Source organism: Monodon monoceros, unplaced genomic scaffold (assembly GCF_005190385.1).
Source record: "Monodon monoceros isolate NGI ecotype Baffin Bay Population unplaced genomic scaffold, NGI_Narwhal_1 Super_Scaffold_7, whole genome shotgun sequence".
Classification (NCBI taxonomy): domain Eukaryota; kingdom Metazoa; phylum Chordata; class Mammalia; order Artiodactyla; family Monodontidae; genus Monodon; species Monodon monoceros.
This window is the reverse complement of record NW_021703784.1, coordinates 68,783,373-68,800,981: the sequence shown is the minus strand read 5'-3', so window position 1 is coordinate 68,800,981 and position 17,609 is coordinate 68,783,373. Positions and strand designations below refer to the sequence as shown.

General features: G+C 44.9%; 1 protein-coding gene across 11 annotated transcripts in view; it reads left to right on the top strand.

Annotated features, from left to right (window-relative positions):
• The window catches only part of PLEKHA7 (pleckstrin homology domain containing A7), a 209,981-nt gene that overhangs the window by 142,318 nt on the left and 50,054 nt on the right, over nucleotides 1–17,609 (top strand). For 8 of the 11 annotated variants that reach the window (XM_029207394.1, XM_029207386.1, XM_029207391.1 and 5 more), the window contains 4 exons: nucleotides 367–439; nucleotides 686–772; nucleotides 1,840–1,940; nucleotides 5,900–6,075. In XM_029207394.1, coding sequence (XP_029063227.1) covers nucleotides 367–439; nucleotides 686–772; nucleotides 1,840–1,940; nucleotides 5,900–6,075 — 437 coding nt within the window. The remainder of the gene's footprint in view (nucleotides 1–366; nucleotides 440–685; nucleotides 773–1,839; nucleotides 1,941–5,899; nucleotides 6,076–17,609) is intronic. The other 3 variants (XM_029207393.1, XM_029207390.1, XM_029207388.1) reach the window with 1 other exon arrangement.

Sequence of the window (17,609 nt, the reverse complement as noted above, 5' to 3'; positions counted from 1 at the left end):
AAAACTTATTAATTTATTTCGGGCTTCCCTTGTGGCACAGTGGTTGAGAGTCCACCTGCCAATGCAGGGGACACAGGTTCGTGCCCCGGTCCGGGAAGATCCCGCATGCCGCGGAGCGGCTGGGCCCGTGAGCCATGGCCGCTGAGCCTGCGCGTCCGGAGCCTGTGCTCCGCAACGGGAGAGGCCACAACAGTGAGAGGCCCGCGTACCGCAAAAAAACAAAAAACAAAAAACAAAACCTTATTAATTTATTGAAAGAAAGAGTGAATATGGGCAAGTCTCGGTTCCAGAATCAGGTTGCACATGACTGGGGAGGGGGAACAGTATGCTCAGATATTGCCCTGATTAGTTTCCTTTGCTTTGCAGGACAGTTCTGGGATGAGGCTGTGGAAGAGGAGGTGGTTTGTGCTTGCTGATTATTGCTTGTTTTACTATAAAGGTGAGCTGAGGCTCAGGCCACCAACGGGTCTTTGTGCCAGAGGGGGTGGTGAGGTCATGCAAATGGTGGTCTTCTCAAATCCAGTGAATGGATCAGTGGCCTGAGCTAATCGATCACCTGTTGACCTGCCAAAGTGTTCACTTTTACATATGTGCATGGTTGGTGATTTCATTTTTACCAGTCCCAGCACTGGAAGTGCCATTTGTTGAGTTAAAATAATAGAATCTGGTTTGCCTTCTACTTAAGGTCTCAAGATCTGGAGGTTTTCCAGCTTCTGCCCCACTTGGGGCACAGGCACACCTTTGATTCAGTCTGGAGAGATGGGAAGTATAGGTGAACATTATATTTTGTAACCTCTTGTCTGGATTTATCCCCTGTTATTGGATGGGCAACTGGTGAATTAAATTGGCCATATGAACATTTGTGGAGCCCAGTACATAGAATTAGGGGCTGTGCAAAGGTGAGAAGAAAGTAAGGCTCAAAATATGGAGGAAGAGATAGGCTAATTTTAAGACAAAACTAGGTTTTGGAAGACATCCAAAGTGCTTAGGCAGTTCAAGAGGAACAAGAAGCCAATTCCATCTTGGAGAACTTGGGCAGGCTCCTCAGAAGAATTAGGGCTCGAGTTGGGCTTTTTAGGATGGGTTGAGCTTTGCCCACGTGTAGGGGGAAGATGGGCATTTAGGCAGAAGAAACAACTTGATTAAAGTTCTAGAAGCAGAAGAAAGTGGAATGACAGACCTGCAAAGCCAGAGTGAGTCTTGCATGGAGCACACGCTAGGAGATAAGGCTCAGGAGGTGGGTAAGAGCCCAAATGCAAAAGGGCTATGACACTAGACAGAGGAAGTTGGGCTTCATTCTGTATCCAGTGGGCAGTCAGCAAGTGCCTTTGGGTGGGAGAGCAGTGGGACCAATTCTGTCATTAGGAAGTTACCTCTGGTAACGAAGACAGTTTGGGGGAGGAAGAGAATAGACATAAAAGGTAGGATATTTCACACCTGCTCTAACATTGCCTATGAGGTGTGTACCACCCAGAATTCCCTTCCCCATCCTTTACAAAAGTTTAAATATCACCTTCTGAAGCCTTCTCCACCTCCCCAGGCTGTGTGCCACTCCTGTCTGTGTGTTCCCGCAGCACTTGGTGTGCCTCTGTGTTTCAGGAGTTAGCAGGTCGAGCTGAGCGTGTTTACATGCCTGTCCCCCTCCTCGGGGAGAGGGCCCTGTCTGATTCACCTGTGTAGTTCCAGCACTAGCACAAAGGTCCCCAGAGCACCTGAATGGGCGATCCGTGATTGCTGTCATCCTGGGAGAGATAAGGAGCCTTGAACTAGGGCAGTGGGATGGACCAGCCCAAGGAAGGTGCCACAGAAGGTTATTCTGATTTGTATTTCCGTTCAAAGACAGCCGAGAAGAAGTGGTCCTTGGGAGCATCCCTCTGCCCAGCTACGTGATCTCAACAGTGGCCCCCGAGGATCGCATAAGTCGCAAGTATTCCTTTAAGGTACCGCCCACCCCCACTCCTCCAGTGCAGCAGTTCCATCCTAAGAAATGTTGTGTTCCCCAAAATGGCTTCACAAAAGCAGTTGTTTCTGTTGGGGGTTGGGGGGAAGAAGTTAAGAGGTTGAGCGTTTCAGACTCATGTTAACAAAGTTATAAATTCTTTAAACAAGAATAATGTCACATCACAGTACTTTCATTTGTATCTTAGCTTTTGAGTCCCCCAGCCTTGCTTAAGTTTTTAGACCCCTCTTTTCCTGTCGTTATTTCTGTGACAAGTATCAGCACGGCCCTTCTCATGCTTTCTTACCACTGTCACTGTCCCCAGTGACTCCAGAGTTGCTGTGGGTTGAAGATTCTGGATCCTCCTTCACTTCATGTTGCGTGATATGGTATTGCCTTATTTCTGTAAAACCTTTTGTGACTGAGAACTACTTTTATCCATGTTACCTCATTTGGTACTTGTGGGGAGCCTGTGAGGTCAGGATCATTAGCTTCATTTTATAGATTAGGAACACGAGGATCAGAGAGCTGAAAAAACTTGCCCACAGTCCCAAAGTTGGAAGATGATGGAGGCAGGTCTCCACCCTGAACTCTGTCCCCTTTCAGTTGCATTATAGGGAGGGAGGACAATTTCTTTCTCTTCTTCTCTGCTTTTCTTCCATGTCTTACTCTGGTCACCCATATATACACATTGCAGGAGGTGGGAGGTGGTTTCAATTAATGTTTATTGTTATCATTTTAGGAATACTGTTCTATTGAATTGTTCAGAGCCTCTCTTGCTTATTGTTGGCTCTGAAAACATTTTGTTCGATGGGTGTCACACTGGTCTTTTGCAGCCTGAAAGCCTTCCTCAGAAAAACCTTCCTTTCTAGGGTTTAGTGTTGCTACTGGGCAAACAATTGGGATAACGCTGTTGCATGTGAATTTGGGGGGGGGGGCGACAGCATTTGGGATATCCTCAGAGTAACTGATTATAATAACTATATATAGTTCATCTTAACACTTTGTTGGGAGGTGTGAAAATACATTCTAGGAAAACATCTTTTATGTGTCATACATTCTTTTTTTTTTTATAGGCTTCACCAAGAGTGTTCCCTAAATATTTTTTCTGGGAGACAGAAGGCATGCATGTTTGGGGGGATGAGTGGGGTCTTCAGGGTCTGAGAAGGGAGAAAAGCTATTGCAGACAGAATGGGTGATGTTCAGGTGGTTCTCCAGACAGGGCTGTGGTTTCCTGAGTGTGAAAGGCTTCCCTTCCCTTTGGGTTGCAGTGTCATTCTTTTAGGAACCTGAGGATGGGCCCTGGGACAGTTCAGGATCCATGTTCTTGGGCACACTGAGGAGTGTGCAGTATTTTGTGTCCTGGGCCTTATGCTTGCCTCTGATGTCAATTCTTCTCAGTTTGCAGAGCTGAAATTCTCTGACTGTTGCTAGGGTGCCTTGCCTGAGATTGTTCAGAGTATCTGTAGTGGTACATAGGCAGAGCCTAAAGGGCTATGTGGTCCTCTCTTGTCTGTCTTCTCTAACTGTACTCTCAGCCAGGCAGCTCCTAGGCATTGTCAGGGAGCCAGGGTGCTAGATGCACCCTGAGGCTCCGCTAGGTCTGCAGGACGAGCCAAGCAGGGCTCTCGGTGGCCTTTAGGAGCCATCGTTCCCCCCCACCCCCACCCCCTTGAGCTTTAATCACAGCCTGGAATGCCCTGAAGCGTTCCCCAACTCTTACTTACTTGTCCTTTAGGTGTCTGCTCAGGGGCCACCTCCTCCAGGAAGCCTTCCTTAAGTCCTCGGCTTAGGTACTTTTCTTCTGAACATCCACAGGTCTGGTATCACTGCACTATAAATGGTTGATTACGCATTCAGAGCTTTCTACGGGAAAACTAACCATCAGCTAGTTCTGCCAGGGTAGATGGGGCTAGTCCCATTCTGCAAACAGATAACATGGAGCAGTCATTTGTAGTAGGAGTTGTGGTGAATGACACTCCTTATACTTCCCAAGTTAAGGTCGGTTCAGGCTTACTTCTGTTTCATGTTTAGTCCTCTGTAAGTCAGTGATTGTTCACTGAATCACCTTAGCTTACTCAAGTAAATGCCTGCCCCAGAACCCGCTGTGGAACCCTTAGCTGCAGGCCGAGTTTGCCTGGACTCCCTTGGCACTGGGCTGGATGGATTCAGATATGTGAATGTCACAAGCAGGCCTGTATTTAATATCATTTTTGGACCTGGATGTTAGGAATGTGAGTGGAGAAGTGAATGCTGACAGTTCATCTGAGAGGTTTTATCCATGACCGTTGGTGATTTTAGAAACATGTCATTTTCCAGATTCTGTTTAGTTCTCTCATTTTGCTTTCTCTGACTGGTCCTTGCATGGCGTCTGTCTGTCATTCTGGATCCAGATTATCAGACTAGTGATCTGTATCAGACTCATTTCTGGACAGAGCCTGAGAGCACTGAACAGAGAAGCGTGGACTCAGAGTCAGACATTCCTAGGTGTGAATCCTGCCTCCAACTTTTCATTCATTCAAAAAATATTTATTGGGCTTCCCTGGTGGCGCAGTGGTTGAGAGTCCGCCTGCTGATGCAGGGGACACGGGTTCGTGCCCCGGTCCGGGAAGATCCCACATGCCGCGGAGCGGCTGGGCCCGTGAGCCATGGCCGCTGCGCCTGCGCGTCCGGAGCCTGTGCTCCGCAACGGGAGAGGCCACAACAGTGAGAGGCCCGCGTACTGCAAAAAAAATTAAAAAATATATATATTAATATATATAATAATATATAATATAATATATTATATATCTATATTTCATTTTTATTATATATTTATTTTTATTATATATATTTAATATATATAATAATATATAATATATATATATAGTATTTTAAATATATATTTATTTATTTATTGGGCACCTACTATGTACCAGGCACTGTTCCTGGGGATATAGTAGTGAACAAAATAGAGTCCCTGCTCTCATCGAGTTTATATTCTACAGGGAAGAGACAGATGATAAACAAGCATGTAAAATAAAGAATACCAGGTAATAGGTGCTGTGAAGAATTGTGATCAAGCGTGGAAATCTAGGATAGTTACTTCTCAGAGCTTCACTTAGCACATCTGTAAAAGAGATTCTGTTCCTTCCTTATAAGGCTGTTAGGATTAAAATGAGATTAAAGTCACGGAAGTACCTAAGAGACACATAGTAGGCACTCTGTAAATCTTCCTATTTCCACATCATTTTCCTATGTGGATTTGGTGAGCTTTTTCCTTGCCAATTTAAAGGACCTTGCTTATCAGAGCACAAGGGGGAAAACCTCTTGTTCGTAGTCCATTGCAGTTGCTTTTCCCAGTACCTGTGGAACATGTGAAAGCACCTTGATGCTTCCTGACGTATAGTAGGTGTGCCAGGGTCTTCAGTCAAGTGTGAGACTGCTCAGCTGAACTTTGTGTTGCCTCTTTGGCGAGACAAAAGAGCAGCTTCCCTGATGGGCGTACATCATGTTTCATGCCCAAGCAGGAAGCAGAGTGAGTATCTGCACCGAGCTGCCTGCTGTTGAGCAGCTGAGTTTTGAATCAATTCCAGTCAGCAGGTGCTTCAGAAGAAGCAACACAGGGACTCCTGAGAGTCTGCTTCTATGGAATGAGGGGTTTTTAAAAAATCTCCTTCTCAAATAAACCTTGAATTGACTGTGTGCCCCTCCCTAAGTGGGAGTAAGATAAGTAGGAAACAGGTACAGCTGTGGGGCTTTTGCTGCAGGGAACAGACACAGCTGTTCCTAGGCCTGACTTCACCAAGAAAAGGGAATCCAGCCTGTGGCGTTTTTTCCAGGTGTGGAAATAAGCTGGGTGGTGCATGGGCTTTTAGTCTGGAAGAAGGGAGAACCTGGCCGGGGCGTTTCTGGTTTTTGCTTCTGGAAGTGAGACGCGCACTAACCTCTCTGACCCGGGTTTCCGTCTTCTCCCTCCAGGCCGTGCACATGGGGATGCGAGCACTCATCTATAATAGCTCCACCAGGGGCTCTCAGGCCGAGCAGTCAGGCATGAGGACCTACTACTTCAGTGCCGACACCCAGGAGGACATGAACGCTTGGGTCAGGGCCATGAACCAGGCTGCACAGGTGCTATCTCGATCGTCACTGAAGAGGTCAGTCCCCATGGAGGGTCCCTGCCAGAGCGCTTCCTACACAGGTGGGGGAACCCAAATAAGAACTCTTGGATGCCCAGAATTCCACCGTTCACTCACTCTTATTAAGCATTGCCCTCTCTTTGGAGTCCTTTTAAATGGTGACTTCGTCCAGGAGGAGACTGTTTACAGGGCCAGCACATGCTGCAGGCAGAGCTGGAAGGTCCCCTAGGAATTATCTAGTCCACTGTCCTCATTAAACAGAGAAACAGGAAGGGCTGGGAGGGTGAAATGACTGCCTGGGATACACAGCCTTGGTACCTGGTTGTTATGTTTCTCAGTCTTTCTTCTCTTGTGTGTGGTGGAAGGGAAAACCTTGGGGCTAAGATTGGGGAGGAGGGAGCAGACAGACAAGAAAGATCTTGCAAACTGGAAACATGCCACCGACGGCCCACCTTGTTGTTGGGAGCTGACTTGGGAGCTGTCTTCCAGCTGCCTCTTCCCTCGAGTGGGCCAACCAGGGTACCATCAGGGATCTTGAAGTTCCTGAGTCTGTTGACTGTGGGTGATTCCCTGTGAGAAAGCAGAGGAGAAACATGAGTGGAGTCATGGGCTTGGAGAAGGTGGGGTAGTCCTGGAAAGTCAGGGTGCCTTTAGCCAGTCCTCATCTGACATGAGCCCCGTTCTTCACTCTCTGGACACCTTGCTCTGCTTAGAGGCCTCTTTGACAAAGGTCTGTTAGTGAGGCCTCAAAACAAGAGTAGTGTTCTCCAGCAGCCTAAAGACAAGATTCTTCAGTAACTGCAAATGGGTTTCACATGGATGTTTTTATATTGTCCACCTTTTCCAACTCATGTGTATGCGATTTTTGGTGTTAGTGGTACTTCCTAGCTTCATGATATCTTTCCTGAGACGGTCAGACCTTTGATATAGATAGTGACCTCCCTCAAGAGGCCAGGTTGGGGTCAGGCTCTATCCTTGGAGCTTCCTAGCAACTCAGTCGAGCATTTGTCATGCTGGGTTTTTTTTTTTTCCTGTCTATTTTTCAGTATCCTAGGCTTCAGGTGGGAATCATCTTTGTATATTCTGCACACCTGACATACAGTAAGCTCTCAAGTGTCTGTTGAGTGAGTAAGTGAGAGATAGGAAGAATGAATGAATACGTTGAACAGAACCAGGACCAAAGACTGTCCTGGAGGTTTCCCCATGGGCCCTGAATCAGTAACTCTTAACTACAGGTATTCAGTCAGGTTTGCCTCTGCTTCTTAGCATTGTCATCCAGCCTGAATTTTTCTGTAGTGTCCATAATGATGATATGAAAGCCTGTGCCATTAACCTGCAGGTACTCTGTTCAGAGTGACATTGGCGTTTCCACCTTCATCCTAGGAGAAGGAAACTGGGAAGGTTTGACACGACTTACTCCTAGTGTACATGTTCACTGTTTCCTAGTTTTTGTTGTTCATTCTTTTTTTTAATTAATTAATTTATTTATACATACATACGTACATACGTACAATAAGTGAAGACATTTCCTGGCGGTCCAGTGGTTAAGACTCCACACTGCCAATGCAGGGGCCGCAGGTTTGATCCCTGGTCAGGGAACTAAGATCCCACATGCCACGTGGCACGGCCTAAAGAAAAAAAAAGTCAGCACAATAAAGGCAAGAAAAATTAACAATTAAAAAAAAATGCAGAAAGCAAAGAGAAATATCCTTGGTCACCTTCCCAGGGTTACCTCTGTTACCAAGTTAACAGGGATCCTTTTAAACTATTTTCTATTCATATATGTGCTTATGTAAATATAGAGGGGGTTTTTGTGCTTTTTTTTATAGCATGAATGATATTGATCTTGAAAATCATTCTGTATCAGTGTACGTGGGCTACCGTTATTTTTGGCTGTTGTATGATCCTTCATAACGTAGAGGTACCATAATGTATTTAAGCATGTGCCATATCTTGGATAGTTTATTTTTTGTCCTCTTTTACTGTTGTAGGTAGTTGTGTAATGAAAAACTTTCTACAAGCCTCTGCGTGTGTGAGGCTTTCAGATTGCTAGGTCAATATACAATGCATTTTTAATTTTAATCAATACCACCAGACTGCCCTTTAAAGAAAGCTGTATATTCCACTAGTGAGAGCGCTCATTTCCCCACATCTTTGCCAACAGTTGATATTATCAATCTTTTTCATTTTTGCTGAGATGCTGTGTAGATAAATGGTATCTGGTTATTTTAATGTGTATTTTCATGATGGTAGGGACCTTTTATATTTATTGACCACTTGTATTTCCTCTGCACTGAATTGCTGGTACCTATTCTCTGCCCATTTTTCTACCGAGTTGCTTGCTTTTCCTCGGTGCTTCCTTTCCTACATGTGCTGATATCTGCCCAGTTAGGAATGCAGCTTAGCCTATTGCAGAGGTTGGTTATAGGCTCTCCAGTCTTGTTATTTAGTCTGTAATATTCTGGCATTTTCCCTGTTCTCTTGGATTCCTCAGAGATCACCTGAGAGGTTTCTTGAGCCCATCTCCGAGTGCCCTTAGGGCCTTGGCGTGCTAACAGCTGGGCCTTTTCCATCTTCCTCCCCACCTTGGTCTTTCAGTCCCTCTTAACCAAGGTTGTTCTCTTATTCATGATGAAGTTCATTCATCGTGATGAAGATAAGGAACTAAATCCAGAAGTTGAAGAATTCAACTTTATTTGTGGTCATCTTCCCAAGCAGAGATACCTATGTCTCATATATTTTTTAAAGTTCTCCCCTTCTTTATTTTAATTCTTAGAAAATAGAAAATTTTGTTTTATTTTACTTTGCTTTAAATAAACAAACCTCAGTCCTTCTAGACTTTACCATTTCTGTAGTCATACATGTAGGCCCGTTCCACTGGATTTGTATTTTATCTCTGCTTGATGCATTTCCTGTGTCCTTTTATAACGTGAGCCCTGAGAGCTCCCTGTGTTTTTACATTGGTTTCTTTCTACCAGCAACATTAAATGGGTTCATTCTTGTGTCCCAGCTTTGCTCGGTTCTTCGTGCCTGACGAGGGCACTGGGTCAACAATAACTTGAGAATGAGATCAGGCTTAATAGGAAAAAGTGCTGTGATTGATAAGTGATGTCTGCCTTGAACCGTTCAGGATGAACTTGATAGCTGAGATTAGGATTTTTTTTGTTGTTGTTTTTTTACTTTTTCCTACCTGAAGATTTGTAATTAACTATCAGATTTTGGTTTTAGAGGGGCTCCTTCCCTTCTCCACTGGGCTGCCTTCCAGATCTCAGGCCATTTGTATTGTCCCTAGCTTTTTCCTGAGCTTTTTAAAATGTGTTCTTACTATGCTCTTAATAAACTCTTAAAATCCCATAATCATCTTTGCCCAAGGTTTCTTCCCCATTTGAAAAAAAAAAAACAAACTTGTTATACCTTCTGACGCAGACGAAAAGCAGAATAACATTTCCTCTTAATTTTCTGAGAGATGAAATTATCAGCCAAGGAAATTCAGACTTATTAAATGTTCTATTTTACCAGAATTAGATGGTCAGACATTTGGTTAGTTAGAAGCATTCATCATGCAGGACTACATCTTGCCTCTCCTCCACTTCGGTGATCTGCTCTGCAAAACCTCCATCTCTGTTACGTGGGTGGCCCCAACCATAGCTTTTTGTTCTCTCCCTCCTTGTTTCTCACCCAAAAGCTTCTATCCTTATTCATACAGGCAAATGCTTTCTTTATGAATGTGGTGCATTAGGACTTCTGACTGCAGGTAAAAGAAAATGCAAATTTACTTTAAAAGGGGAGGAATTTATTGATTCATGTCAATGAAAAGTTCAGGATAGCTTCTAGCTTTAGAAACAGTTGGGTTCAAGGCTCAGACAGTATCATTACAAGTAATTCTCTCAGGCTCTGCCTGCCTGGGCTGGATTCATTCTTAAACTCCATGCGGAGGTCCCTGGCATATCTAGGACCTGGTGGCTAGGTAGCTGCAGTAGCCCCAGACTTGTGTTGTCCAAGTTAAGTTCAGCAGGAAAGAGCCAGAGTCTTATCCAGAAGCTCTGAGGTCTTATTCTGATTAGACAGGCTTAGGTCACATTGATTCCCAAAATCACATACTGTGGCTAGGGAATGCATGTACTGATTGGCACAGACCTGGGATACATACTTCACTTCTGAGAACTAGACCATGGGGACTGAGAGCCAGGTAGGGGTGGATTCCCAGGTAATGCTAGGGCTATGGGCAGAGGAAGGAGAAATGACTTGATGGGATGTGGTAAACGAGATGTAAGCAACCAATATCCAGGCCACTTCCTACTGTATCAATTTCTTTTGCCTTAAGTACTAACTCCTCCCAGAGTTTAGTCTCTGAAGTTGGGTAGACCGGGGTTTAAGTCCCAGCTTTACTACTTTCTAGCTGTGTCACTTGTGCAATTTAGGTATGCTTTTTAAACCTCAGTTTTTCTAAGTTATCGGATTTTTGCAAAGATTAAATTAAATGAGTGTATAAAGTGCTTACTTCGCACATTGCCTAAGACATAGTTGATACTCCATCTCAGATGTGCTAGCTTCCGTAGGGTTTGGTTTAACAATGTCATTGGGTCTTTTTCCTTTGCACCCTTTCAGTTTCATCGTTAATCCTCTGGATTACATTGATGATGAATCTCCTGTGAGCAAATCATACTCTCTCCCTTGCCAGGATGTGCCCATCCCCTAGCAGCGTGAGTTGTGGCTCAGCAATCCAGGCTCCCTACAGCGCTGTCCCTCAGCCTGCCCCTCACCGCTCTCCTCCTCCAGCCCCTTCCTACGTCCTCTAACCACAGAGGGTGCTGAGCACCGTTGCTGCACCTCCTCCCTTTGTCCTCTTGTTTCCTACACAGGCTTCAGGGTCTCTTGATAGACAAGTATTCTTGAGACCCCAGCCCTATGCTGTAAGGAGCACCAAGCACTGCTGCCAGAGCCTGCCCTCTACCTCCTTCTGTCCGTAATTTCTTCTCCCCTGTTTCCATGTTCTTCCACTTACCAGACTTTGGATTCTGGTTTTTGATTCTCTACAGCCTCCTTGACATTTGTCTTCTGAGTTCCCCGCTGTTGAACTGGTTATTCTTCTCTTGTCTAAGGATGTCTTGTTCTTTCCAGTAAGCTAAAGCACTAAGCAAGGAGGTCAGCTTGTCGTTACAGTTCACAAAACTGACAAGCAATTCAGATAGGAGGCCCTATCGGAAGACAACTTATCTCTTTTTATCAGTTTCCAAACCTCTCTGGTCTGTGGTGTGACTATAGTCCTGTCTTGGGACTGAAGGAACTTATAGCCTAGTCACCTTTGGCATAAAATCCAATCTCCTTAGTAGGGCTTTTGATCCCTGCCTGAGTCTGGTCCCTGCAGGTGCCTTTGGCTCACGTTATGCTATTCCTTATCCTCTCGGCCCCAACCGTACTCAAATTATTGAATTGGGTGCGTTTGTCTGTACTTTTGTCCACTTAGTCTTTAATTCTACAGTTATTCATTGAGGGCATATTGTGCGTCAGACACTGTTAAGCATACTGAGAAATGCAGCAGTCTTCAATAGAGAGGCAAAGTCCCATGCATTCTTGGGTGGGTGAGGGGGAGAGAGACCGTATACAGGCAAACAAATCAGCAAGATGATTTTCTATCATGATCTGTGCATGAAGGCAGTAAAATGGAGTGATGAGATGGGGAGGGACTAAGGGGCAGGGAGCAGCCACTTTTGTTTGGGTGGTCAGGGGAGGCCTCCATATGGGGAACGTGTGGAGGTGAGGCCTGATTGATGCAAGAAAGTTGCATATGTAAAACTTCGAAGAAGAGTGTTCTGGGCAGAAGGTATGGCACTTACAAATGCCCTGAGGCAGGAATGAGCTCGGTTTATTCAAGGAACAGAAAGCTAGGGAGTTGTGGCCAATCAAAGCGAGCTAGGGGGAGAAGAGACTGTGATGAGCTCTGGCAGGTAGATGGAGGTCCATACCGTGAGGCCCAGGATCCCTCTGGGCCTTGCTCGTCTGCTCCCCTGGCCCTCACCCTTGTTAGGACAATTCAGCACAGCCTTCAGGTCCTAGCCTATGCATATTTCTTCCTTCTTTGACCCTCAGTGTGTCAGATGCCTCTGCTTATAGCACTCTTTCGTTCCTTATGCGTAGAACTTTCATGTTAAAGTTATGTTGGCCTGCTTTCTCACTGTCACCCTGCTAGACTGTACGCTCCTTGAAAATGAGAATAGTCCTGGCACATAGTAAGCATTCAGTTAATGGATGGGTGTGTGGGTGTTTGGCTGGCTGGGCTCGTGGGTGGTTGGATGGATGAACAAAACTTCTACCTGTAAGATGTTCAGATAAGGACTTGTGGTGTCTGAGAGCAGTCTGAGCACTGCTGTGGGATTGATTGTGGGGACTCAGCCTGCTCAGAAGTGGCCCACACGTTTCTGGCTATCTGCACTCTTCTCAGAGCATGGAATCTTTGGCCTTCCAAACTCCGATCACTTTGGTTAAAGTGTGGCAGGACAACGCCTGAGGTTGGACAAGCCCCTTGGACCCTTGACAGAAGTAATTTATAGACATGTTTTCAGCCCAGGTGCGGGGCTTTGGAGTTGGATCAGATGGAATTTGAGTCCTGCTTATGTCACTGGTTGCATGAGTCAGAGCAAGTTGCTTAACCTCTCTGAGTTTCACGTTCATTACCTATAATGAAACAATAATATCTCTAGCTTTGTGCAATGATAAGAAGAGGTAATATATTTGAAGTGCTTATAGCTTAACTTACTTTTGCAGTTAGTACGTGCTCACCACAGTCCCTATCTTTCAGTAGAGACAATGTATTGTAAGTAATCTGGTGCTCACGTGACTGCCCTCAGCCTCTCTGGGCTTGACAGTACTGACCTTGCAAGATTGTTGTAGGGATTAGAGATGGACTATGTCAGGTTCCTGGCACACAGTAGGATGCAGCATATAATAACCAAGCATTGGCCACAGAAAATGAATGACCCAGACTGTAACTGCCGTAGAGAGATGGGAAGTGAGTGAGCTTGGTGCGTGCCAGAACTCCAGACTGGCTCAGGTTGGGCTGTGACAGTTGAGCGTTACTTACGCAGCTAGAAGGAAGAGGGAAGGATTCTCCGGGCAGGAATGAGCAAAGTGAGGAGACCTGGCAGCCATTATATATCTTTCCTTTCTTCTTCGTCTGGTTTGTCAGGTCCTTAAAACTCCGCAGGGGACTTTGCCGATAGCCACTCTGCTGAGGCAAGTGATGGCCTCAGGTGGGAGTCTGGTGTTTCATTTATCCTTCAGTCTCACTCTTCTCTGGGGGAGGACAGGCCCTCTTCTTGTTTATTTAGAGCAGAGCGTGAAAGGCAGCAAGTTATCTTCCCGCATCCCAGGGGAACTGCCCTATTTAACTCTGGGGAAAAGTAGAAACCGATTCCTGTCTCCATTTCTCTCCAGCCATTTCCTTCCTCAAATCTAGGAACTAATTCAACTGAGCAAGCCTGCCTTCATGCTTCCTAGAGACTTTGGGCCCATCCTCTTCAGCCTTTTATACAAGTCTATGGACTGTGCTCAGGGTGGGTTCTAGCTTTTGAGCCCACTGTCCTCCTGAGCCTTGGGGTCAGTGCTCAGGAACTTCTGCCCTTCACCTGGCTCAGACCAAACTCTCTAAGGATTATCAGTGGCCTGACCCTTGTTCTTGGGCTATTAGTTTGGTCACTTAGGTATGGTGAGTAGGGAGGGATCCTCCAGTGGGATTGCAACAGGAAGGCTGTGTCTGCCAACAGGACCAAGGTCCAGCCAAGCTCCTACAGGCTGTCGTTCCTTTTCTCACCCAATTCTTTGAATGAGATTTCAGGGGTGTGTGTGTGTTTAACATTAAGATAGAAGTAAATATTGTGCCTTATTTCCTGGTGAGATAAAGGGTTTGGAGGCAGAATAAAATAATATTCAGTGTACAACTGCTTGGTATGGTCTGTTTACTTCCAAGTTCTTGTGAAGGACAGGAATAAGATAGAAGTATCCTCAGTCTGAGATAGGTGCTCTTCCCACTTGCAGGGGAAAACAAGGATTTTCTCTAAGCAGACATAAAGCATTGCTGTAATGTGCTGAAGATGGGGTGGCCCAGTCCCTGCTAATGATGGGCTCAGCCCCTTGTATCAGTTAGGGATTGCATTTGGTTGCCAGTAATAGAACAACCCAACTTAGGGTGGCGTAATCAAATTGAGTTTTAGTTTTCTCACTAGCAGGGATCTAGAGTCAGTTAATTTGGGCTAATGTAGTAGCTCCATGATGCTATCAGGGACCCAGGCTCTTTCTCACTTTCTACCCAGATTTTGGCAGGTGGCTTTCATCCTCCTTTTTGTCACCTTGCAATCCAGCATAGAGTCTAAATTCCAGGCAGGACGAAGGGAAGGGTTAGCTAAGAGACCTAAGCATTCCTTCTTTTAAAGGCTTTCCTGGAAACCCATCCAGCAATTTCTGTGCACATCTTATTGGCCAGATTTATGTTACACCGTCAGCTCCAAGGGAGGTTAGTAAACGTAAGTTTTTTGTTGGGTACATTGCCACTTTGAAAAAACTGGGGCAAGGAAGAAGGAGGGAATAGATATTGGAAGCCAGTACATTTGTATTTGAGGACATGCTATGTGCCAGCCCTGGTGTTGTGCTCTTTCTGTGCATTGTCTCCTTTAATCCTCAAAACGACCCAAGGAGGTGGGCGTTGTCCCCGTTTTGCAGATGAGGAACCTCAGACCAGAGAGGTTAGGGACTTGCCCAAGGTCACCCAGCTTCTATGGGCTGGAGCCAGCTCTTGAATCCAGGTCTGACTGGCTCTAATCCTATGCACTCTGGGTTTCTCAAGCTTGAGAAGTGACACATGCAGCCAAAATGGTCACCAAATGTCAGGAATTCCCTGTGTTTTTGAATAGTCACTGATTGCAGGTGCTCACGACGATAGTAATGACCTGCACAAGAAAGGCTTGTGTCATCTTAGCTGAACATCTGTGCCCTGCATGGCCAACTTCTCTGAATGACACCGTCACTGAAAGCCAAGGAATACTTCATTCTTTCCCACCACTGTGCTAAATTGAGCATTGCAAATCTATTGTGATAGATCTCCTGATTTGAGAAGTCATGTGTTACACTGGTGGGAATGCAAGGAGACAGGGAGAAGACCAAAAAACACTTTTGCCTTAAATCCTGTAACTTACTAAGTTAAATGTTTGTCAGGTAAGGTGGGGGAGTCGGGAACATTCCCTTCACCTTTCTTACCTGCAGCCACAGCCTGAACGTTTTGGACACAAAGGCATCTTATCTGAGGTGAGTCCCAGCAGCTGTGGAAATAGAAGCTGTTCATAACCCCGAGTATTAGGGCCTAGAAAGCTGCCAGGTAGCAAGCAGACAGCCATTCTTTTATCCATCCTCTAAAAGTTTGTTTTGCAGTAAATGCTGGTGTCAATCTGAGAAAAGGGTTTATCTTTCTCAATCAACTTTATATTCAGGACGTGTTGGCATGTATCGGAGTATGTGCACTCATATGTACACACACAGTAGGGACTAATATTTGTAATTATAAGTTAATTCCAAGGTTAGAAAAGACTGGCCAACTCCATGATTTGGGGCCGGCTTATGAGAGCAGTATTAAATGTGGTTACCATGATTAACTCAGGCTTTAGGATTGTCTGGGTTTGACAGCAGAGGCTATTTTCTCTACTACTTTCTTATATCCCCTAGTGCCTGTACCAGTGGGGATATGTAGGTTCTCAATAAATACATGGAAGTTGATTGGTAAAGGAAGAGAAATCCCCGTTACAGTTGGTTCGGCTAAGACATAGTACCCACAACCCCCGGGTTCTGAAGTTGAGGACATCCTCTTATTTTATTTCATTTTATTTTAAAATTTATTTTATTGAAGTATAGTTGGTTTACCATGTTGTGTTAATTTCTGCTGTACAGCAAAGTGACTCAGTTATATATACATCCATTTTCATATTCTTTTCCATTCTGGTTTATCACAGGATATTGAATATAGTTCCCTGTGCTATACAGTAGGACCTTGTTGCTTATCCATTCTATATATAATAGCTTGCATCTGCTAATCCCAAACTCCCAATCCATCCCCACACCTCCCCATCCCCTGCAACCATAAGTCTGTTCTCTATATCTGTGGGTCTGTTTCATAGATAAGTTCATTTGTGTCATATTTTAGATTCTACATATCAGTGATATTATATGGTATTTGTCTTTCTCTTTCTGAATTACTTCACTTAGTATGCTAATCTCCAGGTCCATCCATGTTGCTGCAAATGGCATTATTTCATTCTTTTTAATGGCTAAGTAACATTTCATTGTATATATGTACCACATCTTCTTTATCCATTCATCTGTCGATTGAAGAAACTCTCTTTTCCCTTCAATTCTAATGTCATCCATTTAGGTGCATATTCGTTTTACTACATGGCTTTTACGAGAAGGGGCTGTTTATCTTTGTGGTGGGAATAACAAGGAGGTACAGTTACTTCGGTCTCACAACTGGAGTGAGCAGGTTATAAAGCTTCAGTATCTTGGCTGGGGTGTGACCCAGAGGGCAGCCAGAGCTTTAATCTTCTAGACAGCAGCCTAAGCACACCACTAAGGGGTGGTTTCCTGAATTTGAGAAACAGTAGAGAAGGTAAAGGCCAACTTAGATGACTTGAAGGCTGGGGTTACACTGATGTGGTGATGGGAGGGAGGATTAAAGGAAGAAAAGAAAGACAAAGTTAAAACCTGTAATGTGTACATTGTGGAACAGAGTTGTCCCTTTAAAAACTTACGATAAGAATTGCTTTTTCTTAAAGTGCAGGTCCCTGAATATTTCCCATATGTTCCTACTACTTGAGCTTATAGAATCACTGGACTTTAGGAATGGAAGGGTCCTTGGAGATCACCATCTAAATATGTCATTATAAAATGATGTAATAGGACTCCTTCTGCTATAAGTAGTAGAGACCAAACTCAGACTAGCTTAAGTGAGAAACAGAATATATTGATGCACAACCAAAAATTCCAAGGATATATCTGGTTTAGGTATGGCTAAATCTAGGAGTTCAGGCCAAGTCTTTAAGATTCTATTTCTCTCCATCTGCTTTTCTTGGTGTTGGTTTCACTCTCAAGTACCTGCTTCCCATGTAGTCGTAGCAGCTCAAGACCAGCTCCAACCAGAGTCCTAGAGCTAACTCTGATTGGCCTGGATTGGGTGATGTGTCAGTCTCTGAGCCAGTCACTGAGACTTTGGAGCCTCAGCTCCACAGGGTCTTGTAGAGTCAGCAGCACCTTTTAAACCACAAGGACTGAGTGTGGGGGAGGGTGATCCCCAAATGAAAATTGAAATACTGTTAGAAGAAGGGGTGGGAGATGGGGGGGGAGATGTCCCCGGGTGATGGATGGAAGGAGGTCCAAACAAGCTTTCTTTTTTCCCCCCCAACAAAGCTTTGGGTTTTCATGGAGAAGTCATGAGTACATGGACATGAGATGTGAGATTGCTTTTCTCAGTTTCCATGCCTAAGTTAAGGCCAACAGTTCAGCCTGCACACACT